Here is a 17,114-nt window from a genome sequence, read left to right as displayed (position 1 = left end):
CTTAAAAGTGCAATTTAAAAAAAAACTACGAAAATAGAAAAAAAAGAGAATTGCTCATAAATATTAAACAACAACACGATATTATACAAAATAATTACTGACATTAGGATAATAATTGTCAAATAATAAAGGACAACATTGCTGAACACGGCGCAATATGACCAACATAACGATAATAAAATTCGGTTTAAATTAATTTTTGCAGCTTTAATCTCAATAAAATATCTGTTACAATCATTTGCTCTATAAAGTATAATGAAGGGCTGCTTGGTTTCTTAAATTATACAACAAATTTAAACATTTTTGCCAAAATTTCATTTGGTTAGGTTTATAGACTTTAATGTCAATGATATCGATATGATTGATGACGTGCATCAGAAAATGTTTTGCGATTACAATATATCCCAATATCAAATGTTTGTACAAGTACTCGAGTCGTCAGAATCCGCCTTTAAGTTAAGGCGGCTACAAACGTTCATGCATACTTGACAAGTGTACTTGTGCAAGCATACTTGTATAAGAATTTTGAACGTGTGTAGGAACAAACTTGTACAAGTATTTCGACTTGTGCAAGTGGCATAGACTTGTACGAATTTTCTTCATGCCCCAGTGACTCGCGGAAGTATGCATGAACGTGTGTAACAAACTTGCGCAAGCCTGAAGTTGATTCTAGTAGGTTTATTGCTTGTTTCTTATTTTTTTGTTACCAGAAAATAGATAAAAATGGCTAGTGATAAAAATGAAAAAAGTAAGCGCGAAGTACTTGGTGGAGTTGATTAGTATTTATAGAGAATCTCTTTGTTTATGGCAAGTAAAATCAAAGGACTATCATAATAAAAACAAAAGAGAGGCTGCATATAAAAGTTTAATTATAAAATTGCAAGAAATTTATAAAACTGCAAACTGCGATTCGATTGTAAAAAAAATAAACAGTTTAAGAACAAATATTTAGCAGAGTAAAACTTCAATTCGTTTAAAATATTAGTATGCGAATAAATATTCCTTTTTAGAAGGCAGTTTTTGCATCAAAATCGACGGGTTTTCTTTTTCTCTTTTTGTGTAAGCAGAATAACGAACATCGCAAGAGCTAGCGCGTCTTCTTCGTCCATTTTTACCTACTAAAACCAGACTAAAACTATTCAAGTGCGCTTGTATTGTATGGAGTCAATGCAAACTTGTACAAGTACGCTTGCACAAGTACACTTGTCAAGTATGAATGAACGTCTGTAGCCGCCTTTATATGATAAATATAATAATAAATGCAGGAAGTTTCTTGAAGTTTGAAAGTAAAAAAAATAGTTCTTTTTATAGATTTTTGTATGTGGTGTTTTGTTTAATATACACCTTTGTTTGTCTTGTATTAATACAGACCGTAATTTCTTTTTAAATAAAATTACTCGAATAGATTTTTACAGTTTTATACAGTTTTTTTGTAAGTAATTTAGAAGTAATTACTTGTCACTAATAATTTTTAAATTTCCTGCTATGCGTTTCAATTGTACCAACTTATTTCTTTGAATAATAAAATAAACTAAAAACTTAGAAATTATATATATTATATATTTATGTTATGAGAAAAAAATGCTATTCCATATTACCCGAAATCACTCTACTGTTGCACGACCCTGTAATCAAGCCTGATGAAAAAAAAAACGGAAAATCTTTTCGAACAATAAGACATTAAGAACAGTAAAAAACGCATCTAAAATTCAACAAGACGGTGAAATTGTACGAATACCGAGAAAAGTGCATAAAATATGTTGGTTGGTTGCATTCGTGCGATTGCACCGAAGATGCCATTTGAGTACAGCGTTGTTGTGTCGAAACGCTTTTATCAGGGACTTCAAATGGGGGGCACCAATAAAATCTATAAAACTGAGAGTTGCACTATTTAGAACCGCAGAGAAATTGACGTATAAAATACATAGAGTATAGAAAGTAGTGCAGTTAAATTTTTGTTTTGTTTCACTGCGTTAACACAAATTATCCACGATAATTTGTGGTTTAGGTTTAAAATGGATTGGTTTAAGGTAAATTCACACATATATATTTTTATATTGTTAATATTGTACCGGGTTTTGAGAGGCATTTAGTGCCATATCTGTAGACAGTGACGCCAACTCGTGGGAAATTTCCCGATTCATGGCAATTCACTTGAATATAGTCCCTCAACGATATAATTGATTTTGAATAATTCGTCAGAATTTTTAGAAGAAACCGGGAAATTTTGACCGTCTTCGTGGAAAATTCTATTTTCGGATATTTCGGTTGTCAACGCTGCCTACAGACTGGACTATTGGAAGCAGTAAAAAACCTTTAAATGTAGGGTTTCTGGTTTTACCTCAACCGCGAAAAAATAAAATAAAGATAAACAAAACAGGATCAGAAAGTGAAGGAAAATTTATACTTTTTTTATTTCATTTTCGTTTTTTTTAAGATATTTTTGTTTCGATTGCAAATATGCATCGCAACCTGTAGTATCTCTCATAACTCAAAAATGAATTCGTATAAATTATCCAAAATAAACAATTTGCTTCATTTTAATTAAATTTTTCTTTAAAAAGTTTCAAACATTTTTTCTGTAAAATAAAATTTTCTGAAAAAAACTTATTCATCCTTTTTAAAATTTACATGAGATTTCCTATGTTCGGCTTGACGATGCGCGGTATACCCTGCTGGCAAGCGAAACCTTGGATCGGCGTTTACATGTATAGGAGTGAATCGCTATGACAATCTAGTAAGCCAGAGCAAAAATACGAAGTATTTATTACATAATCACTTAATTTGACGCTAGATCCCATGCGCTTGGAAAAATACTTGCCTTCTATCTTTATTCAGTACATCTTATTTTACTAAGCGTGTTGACTGTACTCTTCGTACACACGAAAATCGGCACCCAAGACCAGAAATGCCGACCCTTAAGTAGGTATAGTTAATCTATATTTGCCTGAACAGTTTTTTAATTATTTTTTTATACCTAGTGGTGCCTTGGAGGCAATAAAAATAATACACTTTTCTATTTGTTGTTTGTGGTATAGCGGTTGCATTGATTAAACCAAAATATTTCAAAAACGGTTCAGGCAAATATAGACATTTAAAACCGGGAGAAAAAAGATCTTTTACTAAAACTTATAATATACAGGGCGCTTTTAAAAAAGTTGTTATAAATTTTTCTTAACTTTCTGATCGTCTTTTCTTTATTTTTATTTCACTTTCTGGTCGTTAAATTTTACAAGTCCTTATAATTAAAGTTTTTTAATATCTCCAATAGGTACAGCACTGAATAATTCTGCAAACCTTTAAAATAAATAACAATTTTAAGTATTTTCTTTTCGGCAGTTATATAGTATATTATTTCTATAATATTATTTCTTAAATCATTATAGGAAAGTCTATCTTTATTAATCAAATAAACTAATAATAATTATAATAAATAAATCAGCCTTGACATGTACAAATTAATACGATTTTAGCACATTTAATATAATTTACATATTATCCTGTGCAATATCTAAGATATCCGAAAAAATATTACATCAGATTATAAGAAGTGCTAATTTATTAAAGTACTTATATATTTTTTTAAAGTCTAATATAATTTAAGATTTATAGAGCATGTTCATTTTGTGGTAGCTCATGAACAAAATTAAATTTAATTTTAATTCAAGATTTCATTAGTATATGTAATATATTTTACAATGTTATTTTTAGGTAGTAACATTTGCAAGTTTATTTGGTACAATTTTGTGTGCACCCCAAGGAGCACCGGAAGAAATCAAAATTATTAGCCAAACAAATGAAATTTTTCCAGAAGGCAACTATGAATGGAGGTAAAATACATTTGTATTTTTATTTTACTAACATAAATGGACTTAAATTTGTGATGCGTTCATGAAGTGAATCGGTCTTATTTTAAATTTCGTAAATATCATACGTTATATCCACAACTCACCTTCAAAAATTTTACGAATATTTCCGCATTGAAACGTTAAAGTATATTTTCAACAAAATTGAAAACCGTTTAAAAGAAAATGCTGCAATTTTGAAAATATGTAGATGTGCAAAGTGTCTCAAATTCGACGCTTTTAAAGAGAAACACCCTTTTCTATAGGAGATAGACGAAAACTAATATCAGTGTCTGAAGCTCAAATTTTATCAAAAACATGATGGTGAAAACGGCAGATCGATATCTGTTACCGTTTATGAGTTACGGGGTGTTTTTCCAAAATGTGCATTTTTAACAAATTGCTGTAACTTTTTTGGCATCGAAAATTTTATATTTTTATGAAAACATTTCCAAAGCACCTTTTTGCGTAGAATTTAATGATTTAAGTATAATTTTTTTTAAATTAATAATTTACGAGTTATCAACAAAAAAGTTGATTTTTTATTTGGGACACCCTGCATATTTTTAATTAAATGAAAAGACCTTAAAATTACCTTTTCAAAAATATATGACACTTGATATTTTGTTATAGTCTCCTTCGAAATACAGAATTTTTAAAAGTTTACCACTTTTAAATAGTAGGCTTTGGAGCCCTTATTGATGATAATGCCTCTAAAAAAAATAGAATTCGAAAACATATTTTTCCAGCAAGACAAGACACCGCCTCAGATCGCTGAAGTTATCAACAAATTTTTGCAGCTAATGATAAAGATTGAGCTCAAGACACCGATATTAATTTTCGTCTATCTCCTATAGAAAACAGTGTTTCCCTTTAAAAGCGTCCAATTTGACCCACCCTGTACACAAGATGGTTATGATTAAAATCGATTATTTTTTAATAATTTTGTAAGTAAATAGAGTTGTGTTAAGCATAACCTTTACAGGAAGTTTAGAAATGAGCCCAGCAGGGTGGATTAAGTTTGGGGGAGCGAGGGATTTGAATTAGTTTTCAAAGAGGTAGCGATGATAAACCTGTTGAGTGAGTGAAGCGGACAAGCGGACAAAAAGAAACAATAATTCATTCCGGTAATAGCGGGTAAAAGCAGTTAAAGTTAGTTGCTCCTATATTTTTCAGCATTAGCTGTGGCATTAGTCTGCGGCGATAAAGGAGAAGACGGGCGTCAGCTATTTTACTATAAAGAATTACTATCATAAATCTTATTTTACGTTTTCCTCATATCTCTTTCAAATTTATTTCTAAAATACAAACTGAATGAACCTAAACAATATCTGGAAGTATTTAATATGTTAATTTCATTCCACACTTCTTTATTTAGATATATACATAATAAGAAAGGTTATTCTTGTTAAACCAAAATAATCACCAATAGCCTTCCAAAATGATCTTCTCTTTCAATGTTGTTTAAATAATTTATTATTAATAAATTAGCCTACATCAATAATATACATAAGACATCTTTATTATCATTCGGATTATCCTTATACAAAATACCCAGTAACCTTAACAAGAAACATTAATAATAATCGTTTAAGGCCGAACACGAATGTGAAAACGTGTGACATTCTCGTGTAGCTGAACAATCGTGACAAAGTTTAAATAAAGACATCATCTTAAACAAGTGTGTTAACAAATAGGTAAACAAAAAGAAAGCGTTTCACTTGAAGTAATGCACCTAACAAGGTGTGTAGTTTTGCAATTCAGAATTTTAATGTTCTTTGATTTGTTTTTTAATATACAACTGATCAAATTTCTTATTTTGTTCCAAAACTAAAAAAATAAGAACAAAATAAGAAATTTGTCCAACCTCTATCAAAAAAAGAAACTGTCCAAGAAGAGGATCCCTGAGAGTGACAGTTGTGTGTTGTGTCTGTCATTCACATAGAAATTATATTTTATCAGTTAATGTCGACATTAACAAGTTAACGTTTGGGTTTCGTTTTTGGTTGTTTTGTTTTATATATTTTCTAACCAGTTTAACCGGGTGATATTGAGAGTTACTATGGCGAAAGTTTGAAACACCCTATGGAATGGTTTAACAAAATAAGAAACACCCATTGTCATCAAGGTGCATCATTTCTCGATAATTTGTTTTTTATATTCATCTCAGTAGCTTTTTATTTCTGGAGATGGGCTTTTAAAGAAGTCTATTAATAACAATTTTAACATTAAAAGCATGCATTTATTTTGATCCTCATTAACACACCTATAAAATAGTGTTTATTTTATTTGTAATGTCAGTGTCATTGAAAAGTTATATTATTACTGTTTGTTGTTTGTTGGCAGTTACTTTAGCAGAGATGATTTTAAGTTCACAAGTTGTATTGGCTATTGCTGTAATTGGGGGGGCATGGTCGAGATGATCAACTTTTGGACTCTGGACCATCTATTCTAGAGTAACTGCCAACAAACTATAATAATAATACCACTTTTCCATGATAGTGGCATTAGAAAAACAGTAAACGTTAATATCTTCTTCAAAAACGAATACCTCCAATAAAATAGCCTATAATAATAAAGAGCTAAAAAAAGCTATTAAAAACCAAAAAAATAAACTATCGAAAAAAGATACACCTTGATGATAAAGCAAGTGATAAAGTGGTTTTTAAACTCTTTACTTTGTTAAGTAACTCCACAGGATTTTTCAAACTTTCCCTTAAATAACAACATTTTCTATCAACTCGTATAATAGCCAGAAGAGGACTTTAATTTTGGATTTAACAGAAAGCTAACAAGTCAAACAACTTGCTATAAATTGCTTAAAAAATCATAAAAATCGACTCACTAAAACAAAATATATTGAATATTAAAATACTTGAAAATATTAAGGTGCAAACATGATCTGTCCCTCCTACAATAGAAAAATTCCCATGTATGATTGGGTTAGACTGTATGGTGAGTTATAGCAAAATAAAACACTAATTAATTTTAATCATCAGCTGATGATGCTAACATGGTGTAAAAGTAAAAGTGTTTTGGTGTATTGTGGTGATTTAGTGTTTTATTTTGCTGTGTAACACCCTTCACCAAAGGTTCCAACCGCCAACTGTAATGATGAGCTTTAACTCAAGAAAGGGGAATACAACAGAACGTTAAGGTGGCGGTGATTAACCACCCTCCCTCTATATTCTACACTGAAAAAATATCGAAATATTCTAACTAACTAACTCTATTTCATTTTTAACTCAAATTCTTGTCTCTTTTAGTTTTGAAGCAGAAAATGGAATTAAAGCCGAAGAAAAGGGCAACTTGAAGAAAACAAATGATGCAGAAAATCCGGAAGCTATGGTTGCCCAAGGGTCTTATTCATATACAGATCCAGAAGGAAACCAGATCTCACTAACGTATACTGCAGATGATGAAGGTATGTATGCAAGGAAACAGGCCAGCAATTCGCATCCTCTCTATTTTTAGTAACATGTTTGTTGATTGGCAAATATCAACAAACATTTTTTTCAAACTCTGAAATATAATTGCGTTGAACTATTGGTATCACGATGGAAATATTTCAGGTAATTGTAACCACATTAAACAAGAAAACCTTTAACAGTAGGGACGCACGTTTTTAATTCCCAAAACTGCGTTAAAAACAATTATAATCATAAAACTGAGTTGTGTGTTTCGAATATTAAGAAAATGTTTTGCTATATTGTAGCTGACTTTCTTATTTAAAGAAAAACCTAATTAAAGGATCTTTCAGTTATTTCAGTTAAATTATACACTATAGTTCTAGTGTAATTCAATTTAGTAAATAAAACTGCAAGAAATATATTCTATTTTTAATGTCTATATCTAATACAAATGAATGAAGCTAAAAGGCTAAACGCTTAATATAAATTATTCTACCCAAAAAAATTCCTATTTTTTACACATATCATATTTTGGTTTTATTGTATCATATTTTCAGGTGGTTTTCAACCTCAAGGAAACCATTTACCAACTGCACCACCGATCCCGCCCAATATCCAGCGAGCTCTTGACTGGATAGCATCTCAGCCTTCTACGACCGAAAAATCAAGAAGACGCAGAAGATAATAACAAATAAATACAACAACTTGCCAAAAATACAATATTAAATACTGCCGTTTTAAATAATGTGTTCATTATCTTTATTTCTATGTATTTTTATTAATGATTTACTATGAATCATTTTTAGCCCCTGTTGTTATTAATAATTAATATGTTTAATAAATATATACTCATTTACAGTCTGCAAGCTAAAAAAGATATGTTTGTTATGAGATTATTTTTATTTAGAAATTTGGTAAACTTTGGTACCACCCAATCAAAATTTTAGTTTTACTACAATTACAGGGTGGGTCCAATAATAAAGGACGACTGCTCTAAAGGTTCCTTTACATTTATCACTTTTAGTGATCATCTTGGAAGAATTATCCAAAATAATTATTAGTATAGAATGCCTCTAATGTTTGTTTTATTCAAAGTGTCCACTGAAGATAAAGGATGAAATAATTTGATGCCAATTAATTTTTAAGTGCTATTTTGAAATTCACAAACTAACACTGATTTTCTAAAAAAATGGCATGCTGTCATTTTTAGTATTGTTACGTTTTTCGTCGGTTTCGTGTGGATAAAAAGTCTAATTTATTTAACTTTTTTAAATTTAGTAAGTTGTAATGTAATCATATCAATTTTATTAATCCTATAATTAATTTTATTAGTATCAAAAAAAAAACTGGAAAATAACCAGGTTTCCAGTCTGTTATTCTACGAAAATAATATTTTTAAAAATACGAACTATTATATAAGTTATGTTTTATTAAATGGAACACCCTGTATATTTATGAATTATATAATCTGGCTTGTTATAAGCTTCTCAAAAATATATAACACTCTATAGTTGTTATCATTATTTAAGGCAATATTTAAAAAAAAACATATTAAAAGATCATTTTTTTAGTAGGCCATGATTGATAATAAAAGAAACTAAAGAATTATTAAGAGTAATACTGCTATCTGTCTCTTGTTTTATTTTGAGAGCCACTAATTAATTCTTTGTATATTAGGGAAACTTAAATTTCTACCGATATTTGTAAATATTGGAAGCTATCGTATCGGAACTTTTAAATATTCCTTTAGCTAATTTACGTGATATATACTTTCAGCCAAGATGGGGCTCCCCCTCACAACTTAACTTACAACGAAAATATTAGAATTTTGTGAAATTATTATTTCTCAAATGAATGAATTGAACCAATGTACCCATATGATGGCCTCCCTGATTCCCGGATTTGTCTGTTCTCGATCTCTGATTTTGGGGATTTTTGAAATATGAAATATATCGTGGCAACTAATACGATGTTGAACACCTGAAAAATGCTTCAATAATGCAAGCTTTTAAATATTTGCAAACCCATCCCATTACTATAATAAATTCCGTTATAAAAAAGAGAAAAATATATTTAGAGGTTCAGTGGTAACAGTTCAAAAGTAAAATATATCAATTCCAAATAAAATTTTAATATGTGCATGTCTATTTTAGTAAATACCATTTTGATTTTGTTATTTATCACGGCCTACTAATAAGAAAGTGATAGTGTGTAGGAAATAGTGAAAATAAATATAGAGTGATATATATATATATTTGAGAAGCTCATATCAAAGCGGATCATATGATTTATAAATATACAGGGTGTTCCATTTGAAAAAACATAACTTTAGTTCATATTTTCAAAAATATTTTTTTCGTAGAAAAACAGACTACTCCACTGTATTCTACGTAAAAAGTTCTATAAGAATCAGTTTTCACCTTTTCGATATCATCCATAATAACGGAGATACGGGGGCGGTCCCAAATTGCAAAATTTTCGAAAAGACCCTGTAGCTCAGAAACGAAAAGGGTTATAAAAATTTTGTTGACAGCATCTTCCATTTGACAAAAAAGTGGCACAGGTTTGTAAAAACCGCACTCTTCTATCTTCACGAATAACGGAGATACCGTATGATTTCAACTAAAATGGGACACCCTGTACAATGTATACAATGTGCCCTACCGTTTTTCCAGTGTATTTTAACCACAGATGAACAACTATTTTTTAGTAATTAATATTCTAGACACATACCTACCTAAGGTTCTTAATAATTCTAAATGTATTTAACTAAAAATGCAGACGAGATCGTATACTTATAATCTACACAACTATTTTATTTGCAAAGACTAGATGAGAAGGCTCAGTAGAAGTAATATAAAAAATGGCATCAGAGATGGCTATGAAATAAAAATCGCTGTCATTTTATATGTAAAATTATATAGGGAATATTATCGATGTTCATTTCCAAGCCAACTAGACGCGGTTTTATCTGGTCATATGGTACTTTTTTACATTGAACGTAATTTTGCTATTTTAAGTTCAAGTTCATACGTGGCTTTAGGTTTAAAGTTTAAAAACTAAAATAAACAAAAGTATAGTCTCTTAATTTCTTTGCTATATTTCAGAAATTACCTTTACCTTAAACTTTTTGAATTCTATTTAAAATAATAAAAAGTATAAGCACAGATTAGATAACATTGAATAATAAATATTTGACAAGCAATGGTACGTTTGATATACGGTCTGATATACGGTGTTGTAGTATAGTATTGTAAAAATATCTATACTTGTATTGCTAGAGATGTTATTCTTGTATGATATAAAAAGGACTTTTCCGCAAGACCAAGACCTCTATCTTCCAAGCCAGCAGAACTCTTGCGGTCTTGCATTCTTTTTTGTGATATAAGATTTATTTTTAAGTAATAGATATAAGTAAAAGTAATTATATATGTGATATAAGAAATTACTTATTTGTTCAGTTTTATTTGCATTAAATAAAAAAAAAATATTTATTTAACGATTTTCTATGTAGAAAGTACTTCTACTTCAAATCTATTCAAAAATGCAAGACTTGGAAGAGTCGTGCAGCAAAACTAAAATCAAGATCAAGACTGGACTTTGCATTGCCAAGACCAAGCCTACCTTGGTCTTGGTCTTGCATTTGCTCATCACTATTTACAATCAGCACTCTGAAATGTTATAACAACAAATTACAACAAAGAGATATAATATAGTACGTATAACAGTAAGAACTCTCGGTTTGACGTGGAATTCGCGAAACAAGGAAAAAGTCAAGGATGCACCAAGTGACATAACTGGCCGTACGATATTTTTTCCACTATATCTATTGATTTTTAAGCAGCTTATTTATATTTATTTATTCTTCCTCATTTATTCTAAATAGTTGTTATTTCATTATTTAGGTATTCGATCAAATCGAAATGTCATTCAACGGTAGACGACGATACAATAAATAAGTAGCTATAAATCAGCTAGTTTTACGATTTGGAGTTTTTAAACTATACCTACAGGGCAGGAAAAATAAACAAGATTTGCTATATTTGCTAATCTTCCTACTATGTAGTTCAAATTATATTCAATACTTAGCTTACTATATAATATAGGACCTATCTTGTTTGTCGAGCCAAAATGCTAAAATTTGAAGTGTATTTCACGTCATTTGTATATAAAGCTTTCTTTGTCCCTGTATCAATAGGGTTTCCATACAAGTGAGCTCTGAAATCCGGACAAAATCTAAACTTCGTCGGAGAAAAAATAGATTATAAGTTTATTTAGGTAAGGTGAGAATACCTGATAGTGAGAGTTATCTGTCATTATAATTCACAGTTAAATTGTACCCTTGTTCAGTTGGGCTGGAAATGATGAAGGATGACATTCCTCATATGATTTTACATATAAAACATCAGACGGCGATCTTCATTTCATAGCCTTCGCTGACGCCGTTTTTTTTTTGTTCATATTGTATTTTGAATCATTGCTTGAATGTCGTTTGAGGACATTCTTTCTCGTCTTGTTGGACAGTCTTTACTTTAAAGGGGAAATTAAAGACAGTTGAAAAAGTGTTAAGTATACTCTTTTGCCTATGTGCACCATAATAAGATTTGTACTGCATACATTACAAATTACATTAGAACTTTAAGCATTTCATTAATTCGGTACTACACTTTTTTTGTCATTATAAATGCTTAATTTTATTGGTAAAATTAAATAATCATCATCATTTTCAGCTTATTCAACCATTTCCAATTATGGTGTAGCGTCTCTCACATATTTAGATACTCTCTTTGTAGTTGGGCCCATTGTCTTCTATTGTTGGTAATGCGGGCCCAAGGTATCCCTGTTAATTTTCTAATATCATGGTCCCATCTCAAGTTTGGTCTTCTTCCAGGTCTCTTAATTCCTCGTGGATACCATGCTGTAATTTTTGTGGTCCACCTGATCTGCGTCCTTCTTGCCAAGTGCCCTGCCCATTGCCATTTGGGGGATTTGTTTCTGTGGATGACATCTATTATAATTACCTGGGTTTTTTGTCGCATCAACTCTACTCTTTTATAGTATTTTTTGGTTATTCCCAGCATATTTCGTTCCATTGAGTTTTGTGCAACCTGCAGTTTCCTTATAATGTTCGTTTTAACTCTCCAGGTTTCGCATACACAGGTCATGACTAGTAGTACACATTGGTCGAATGTTTTCTTCTTTAGATAAAGTGGCATTCTAGATTTGAATGTGACTGAGTTTGTTCCATAAGTACTCCATACTCCATACTAACTTAATTCTTCTGTTGATTTCTGGTAGTAGAGATCCCGAGCTGTGTATTGGACTCTAAATGGACGAAATCATCAGGATTTTTCTCTATTATGAGTCAATTGGAACCAAACTCGGCACGTGGATAGAGGTACCCGATTGGAGTCCTCAGACGGACAGACGGTCATTTTAATAGAAATTTTTTGAAAATGAATGCATTTATAAATTTATTTTTAATATTTAATTAATAGCTGTTAGTAAGAATTTTTACTTGAAATATGCGCACATAGTGCTCACACAAATTCTTCTGTTGATTTTTGGTAGTAGAGATCCCGAGCTGGTGTATTAGTTATCCTAAATATACCCATCTGATCATCAAAACTGCTTGATCTGGATTTTAACTTCTAAGACAGTGAATTCGACAGCTTAGTGGAAAATCAAATGTATTAAAAAGAGATAAAAGTTGGGTTGATACATGCAATACATGCAATGCAATACCGCATTTTCTATCGAATAAGATAAAAATCAAAAGTTGTAGTCATTTCCGATGAAACAGGAAGTGACCGAGAAAATAAAAATGTTATAGGCGTGAGCCATGTTTGAGACACACCCGGTATATAGAGTGTCTCATAAATAAGTGCAAGTACTTTTTTGCGAAAAAAATTGTTGAAAATGTTATATTTTTCTTGAAATTTACCGGAAATTTAAACAAGCTTTTTAGTGCCACTTGCTTATTCATCTGATATTTATCTGGGGCGTATCTCTAAGTATTTTAGTTAAGTATAGTATGGCAATATAAAATGAATAAAAGAATTGTCACCGTCATTATCTGTATCTTTTGTTTTGATGTTGTGGGTAAGTTTTTTTTTTTATCTCTTTTTTGTGTACAAACACACCTTTAAGAAAGTAACGTATCTTTGCAAAACCCTTCGGATACTTTGGAATTTACTAATTGATTCTGCGATTCTGCATATACTTCTTTTGACCATTGGCAACACAGAGCGTAGAATAAGATGAAAAGCCCAAAATGTTGCCATTATTTTTTTTTTTTTAGTTTTCAAAGTTAAATAATTAGATTATTTTCAATTAATTTTATAAATGGTAAAGAGAAAATATGTTTCTTTGGGCCAGATCTACCACCCCTTAAAATCCTTGCACTTATTTCAATGATACCCTGTATAGATACTTTCGAACAATGTTGTGTTAGTAGATATGTATCACCGTGAGGAGTTTCCTGTAGAATTTATTTATTATGATATCAAATCATTAATTAATTTACATTTATATCTCAGCCCAACACAGGAATAAAATATAGCTCTCACTAATATACGGTACCAAGAAGAATCATAAAAAATGGCCTTTACACGTGCTAATAAATGATTAAATAATTAAAATTTAAGTAAGTTAATTAATTTTAAAAACGCAGATTTTTTTTTATTTCAGCGTCTCTTTTACGAAAACATAACACCTAGGTACTGAAAATTAACACAAACAAGTAGCATTATTTAAACAAATGTTATTGCTTCACATAAGAAATTCTGTAAAATGCGTTTTACATAAGGTGTTCAATGTTAATTAGTGAATCACTAGATAAATTGAGAGTTTGTTTACAGATTCTTAATGAAGTCAACTAATTAAGATGAATATTGGCAAGAATTTTATTTGAATATTCTTACATATTTACTTAGGAATCCTTCACAAATTTACAGTGAATGGTATTTGAAGTTAAATCAATCATTTTGATATTCTTTTAATACCTGATTAATATAATAATCAATATTAATTTACAAACTAACAAGAAGGGCTGATATTTTGAAAGAATCCGCCTATTTTTGCAAAATAGCGAGTAACCCGCATCTAGTGTACAAGCTGGTTACTTTGCGAACTATACAGGGTGTCCTAGAAATAAACACAAGTATTTTAAGGAGTGGTAGATCTGGTCAAAAGAACCATATTTTCTCTTTATCAGTTTTAAAATAAATTAAAAATAACCGAGTTATTTAACTTTAAAATTTTAAAAAAATAATAGCAACATTTTGAGAGCCACTAGCGATAACCGGACATAGAAATAAGACTTTCGATGTCCATTGGTGGTAGACAAACAAACAGAAGTATGTTCTTGTGTGCTCTGGACATACTGGTGTTTGTCACTGCCAAATGAAGAGTTTTTTTTGTACTACAACTTCTTTATTTTTTGAATAATACTACTTAAAATAATGATTGGAACTACGACTGGGGACCATGTAGTTGGGGATACGGACCGTGGTAGCAGAAAAATAAAGAGAAAGTTCACGTCTAAAAGACAGTTAACAGGTTTTTTTTTCAGTTTTTTTCAGATATCATCAAAACTAAATTTTTCACATGTAGGTGTACTATTTTTTGATGTTTTGTCTATTTTTCAAGTATGCTGGTTTTTCGGTAACTTTCTTGCAAAAAGTGTGGCAGTTTTTCTTTGTTTTCCAAAATTCGAAAAAATGGACAAAATGCATCTAGAAAGTCTGCTCCTCAGTTAGTGTTAAGTTTTAGCATAGATCACCTACTGTGTATCCGGCATTGGAATACCGACGCTTTAAAACTTTAGGGCAGAGTTTTTTGGAGGGATTAGAGGAAGCAGCAGATGTCAACATCAGCGACATCGGGAACTTGGCAAAGAGCTGGAAGTGATTTAACGCAAAGAAAGGCTGAGAGGAAGGTACAATAATGCAGGGGTATCGCAATAATACTCATCACCTGCCATTTGAAATCAAATCCATAACATCATTTTTTTCATTTCGCAAAGCATTGAACTCTTATTTACTAGACAAGGCTTTCTACGCCGTAAATGAATTATATTTTGAAAATCAAATTTGATCTTGTAAATACTTGTCTAATGTTTGCTATTGCTATATTTACTAATGACATCGAAATGAATTTATTTAGAGGTCATTGATATTTTACTATAAACTAGCTAAATATTTTTGAGTATTATTTTTATTTTTTGTTCTTTGACATTATAAACATTTATAAATGTTTATTTTAACAATAAGACTGACAATATTATTTGTATAATATTTTGTATTATCTTTTGTTTGTTTGTTTGTGTACCTTGTTTTTTTACTTTGTTTGTTAGTTTACCTTTGTCTACAAATTGAAAAATTTTTTGACAGTAAAGGCATTTATTATTTATTATTAATAGGGTATCGAGGGCCCAAAGCCTCCGAGTGAGGGATCAACCAGAATCCCAAACCTCAGCAACCTAACCTAACCAAGTGTTAAGTTTTACCTCTACACTAGGTTAGGTTACCTAAGTTGATCTGGCCAAAATTATCATCGATTGTCATTCCGCAGCCGTCTTTGACGCCGTTTTTTTTTCGATCATGCCGTAATTTTATATAAGCAATTTTAGACAACATTATTTGAATTGAATAAGAGTTATATGGTGTTTTTTATACATATAGTCATTTTAAAGTTGATTGATCATATTGATTTTATTGAAGGCTCTCTCATCTCTATACCCGATTTATAGTTACATACATTTGTGACATGTTACGAAATTATTTTATTTTACTAGCTTATAATACCTACAACATTCCAAAAAACACATATACCTACACCCACGTCGTTTCTTCACACCAAAGATCATTCATCTTTCTGCATTGGTGACGTGAAAATTAAACATTTGCTTGTATTGAGTAATGAAGTTATTATTTTTAGTATTGGGCACACCAGGCCAATCAGACGCGTAATTTTTGAACACCTTTAATTGTGCCTTATTTAGAAACATTATACCAAAATGATTATATTCATAATGTATTAATCATTTGAAATATCGATTGATCGGTGCACTCGTGGATGTGAATTGTGAATTATTTTTCTTTATTTTGTTGTCAATTATAACGTCCGCTTTATGAATATAAGTCTGTCCAATGGTATTTGACAGTGACAGTTGTGCCTGTCAGGTTTATTTCAGAAGTAAATTATATTATCTGTTATTTTTGAATGTCATCTGTCGATATATTCCCAGACTCGTTGGAGAGACTTTAGCCCATGCTAATTGTATATGCAACGGGTAAATTGGTTTGTCCGGATTTTTAAGTGTTAGGGGCGGTCCGGCCTGGATTTGGAAAAGCGCATTGAACCGCAAAGAAAATTTAACATAGTAAAATGTTTTACAGTTACAGTTAAATTAATTTCTCAGATACTTTGTTGAGTATTTTAGTCTCTATGATGCTACAGCTCTACTTAACCGAAGCATGTTCGAAAGTACTCATTTTTCTACTTTGACGTAAACGTCAAGTGATGTAAAACAATAGATCTGGCCATGTCATATTGTGACACTTGTTCAAAAAGCAGTATGTTATCGATCATCATTTCCGAGCAAACTTTGCACTGTCTTTTTTCGATCATATATCGTTATACCGTATGATCGAATAAAAACGGCGTCAGCTATGAAATGAAGATCGCTGTCATTTTATATGTAAAATTATATGGGAAATGTCATTGATCGTCATTTCCAAGCCAACTGGACGCCGTTTTTTTTCGATCATACGGTATTATATTTATATCAACTATTACATATCACTAAAAAGCGAAAATACGAGGTATATTTTTATAAATACAGTTTTTAAACTCT

At 30.6% G+C, this 17,114-nt stretch overlaps 1 protein-coding gene across 1 annotated transcript; it reads left to right on the top strand.

The window, feature by feature from the left end:
- The first annotated feature begins 1,899 nt into the window (after positions 1-1,899).
- Positions 1,900-8,116, top strand: LOC115882936 (endocuticle structural glycoprotein SgAbd-4-like). Its single transcript, XM_030901208.1, has 4 exons — positions 1,900-2,030; positions 3,712-3,830; positions 7,112-7,269; positions 7,813-8,116. Exons 1-4 carry the CDS (start codon positions 2,016-2,018, stop codon positions 7,938-7,940), a joined length of 420 nt encoding a protein of 139 aa, XP_030757068.1. The 5' UTR covers positions 1,900-2,015; the 3' UTR covers positions 7,941-8,116.
- Positions 8,117-17,114: the final 8,998 nt, after the last annotated feature.

This window comes from Sitophilus oryzae, unplaced genomic scaffold (assembly GCF_002938485.1).
Source record: "Sitophilus oryzae breed Bouriz unplaced genomic scaffold, Soryzae_2.0 scaffold_111_pilon_pilon, whole genome shotgun sequence".
NCBI classification, from domain to species: Eukaryota; Metazoa; Arthropoda; class Insecta; order Coleoptera; family Curculionidae; genus Sitophilus; species Sitophilus oryzae.
Note: the sequence above shows the minus strand (reverse complement) of the source record. Positions and strands in the feature narration are given on the sequence as shown.

Bases quoted from the DNA above. Each gene is read 5' to 3' on its own strand.
- LOC115882936 (XM_030901208.1), top strand. The intron at 3,831-7,111 runs GTAAAATACATT...TGTCTCTTTTAG, and splicing joins GAAGGCAACTATGAATGGAG to TTTTGAAGCAGAAAATGGAA. The intron at 7,270-7,812 runs GTATGTATGCAA...TCATATTTTCAG, and splicing joins GTATACTGCAGATGATGAAG to GTGGTTTTCAACCTCAAGGA.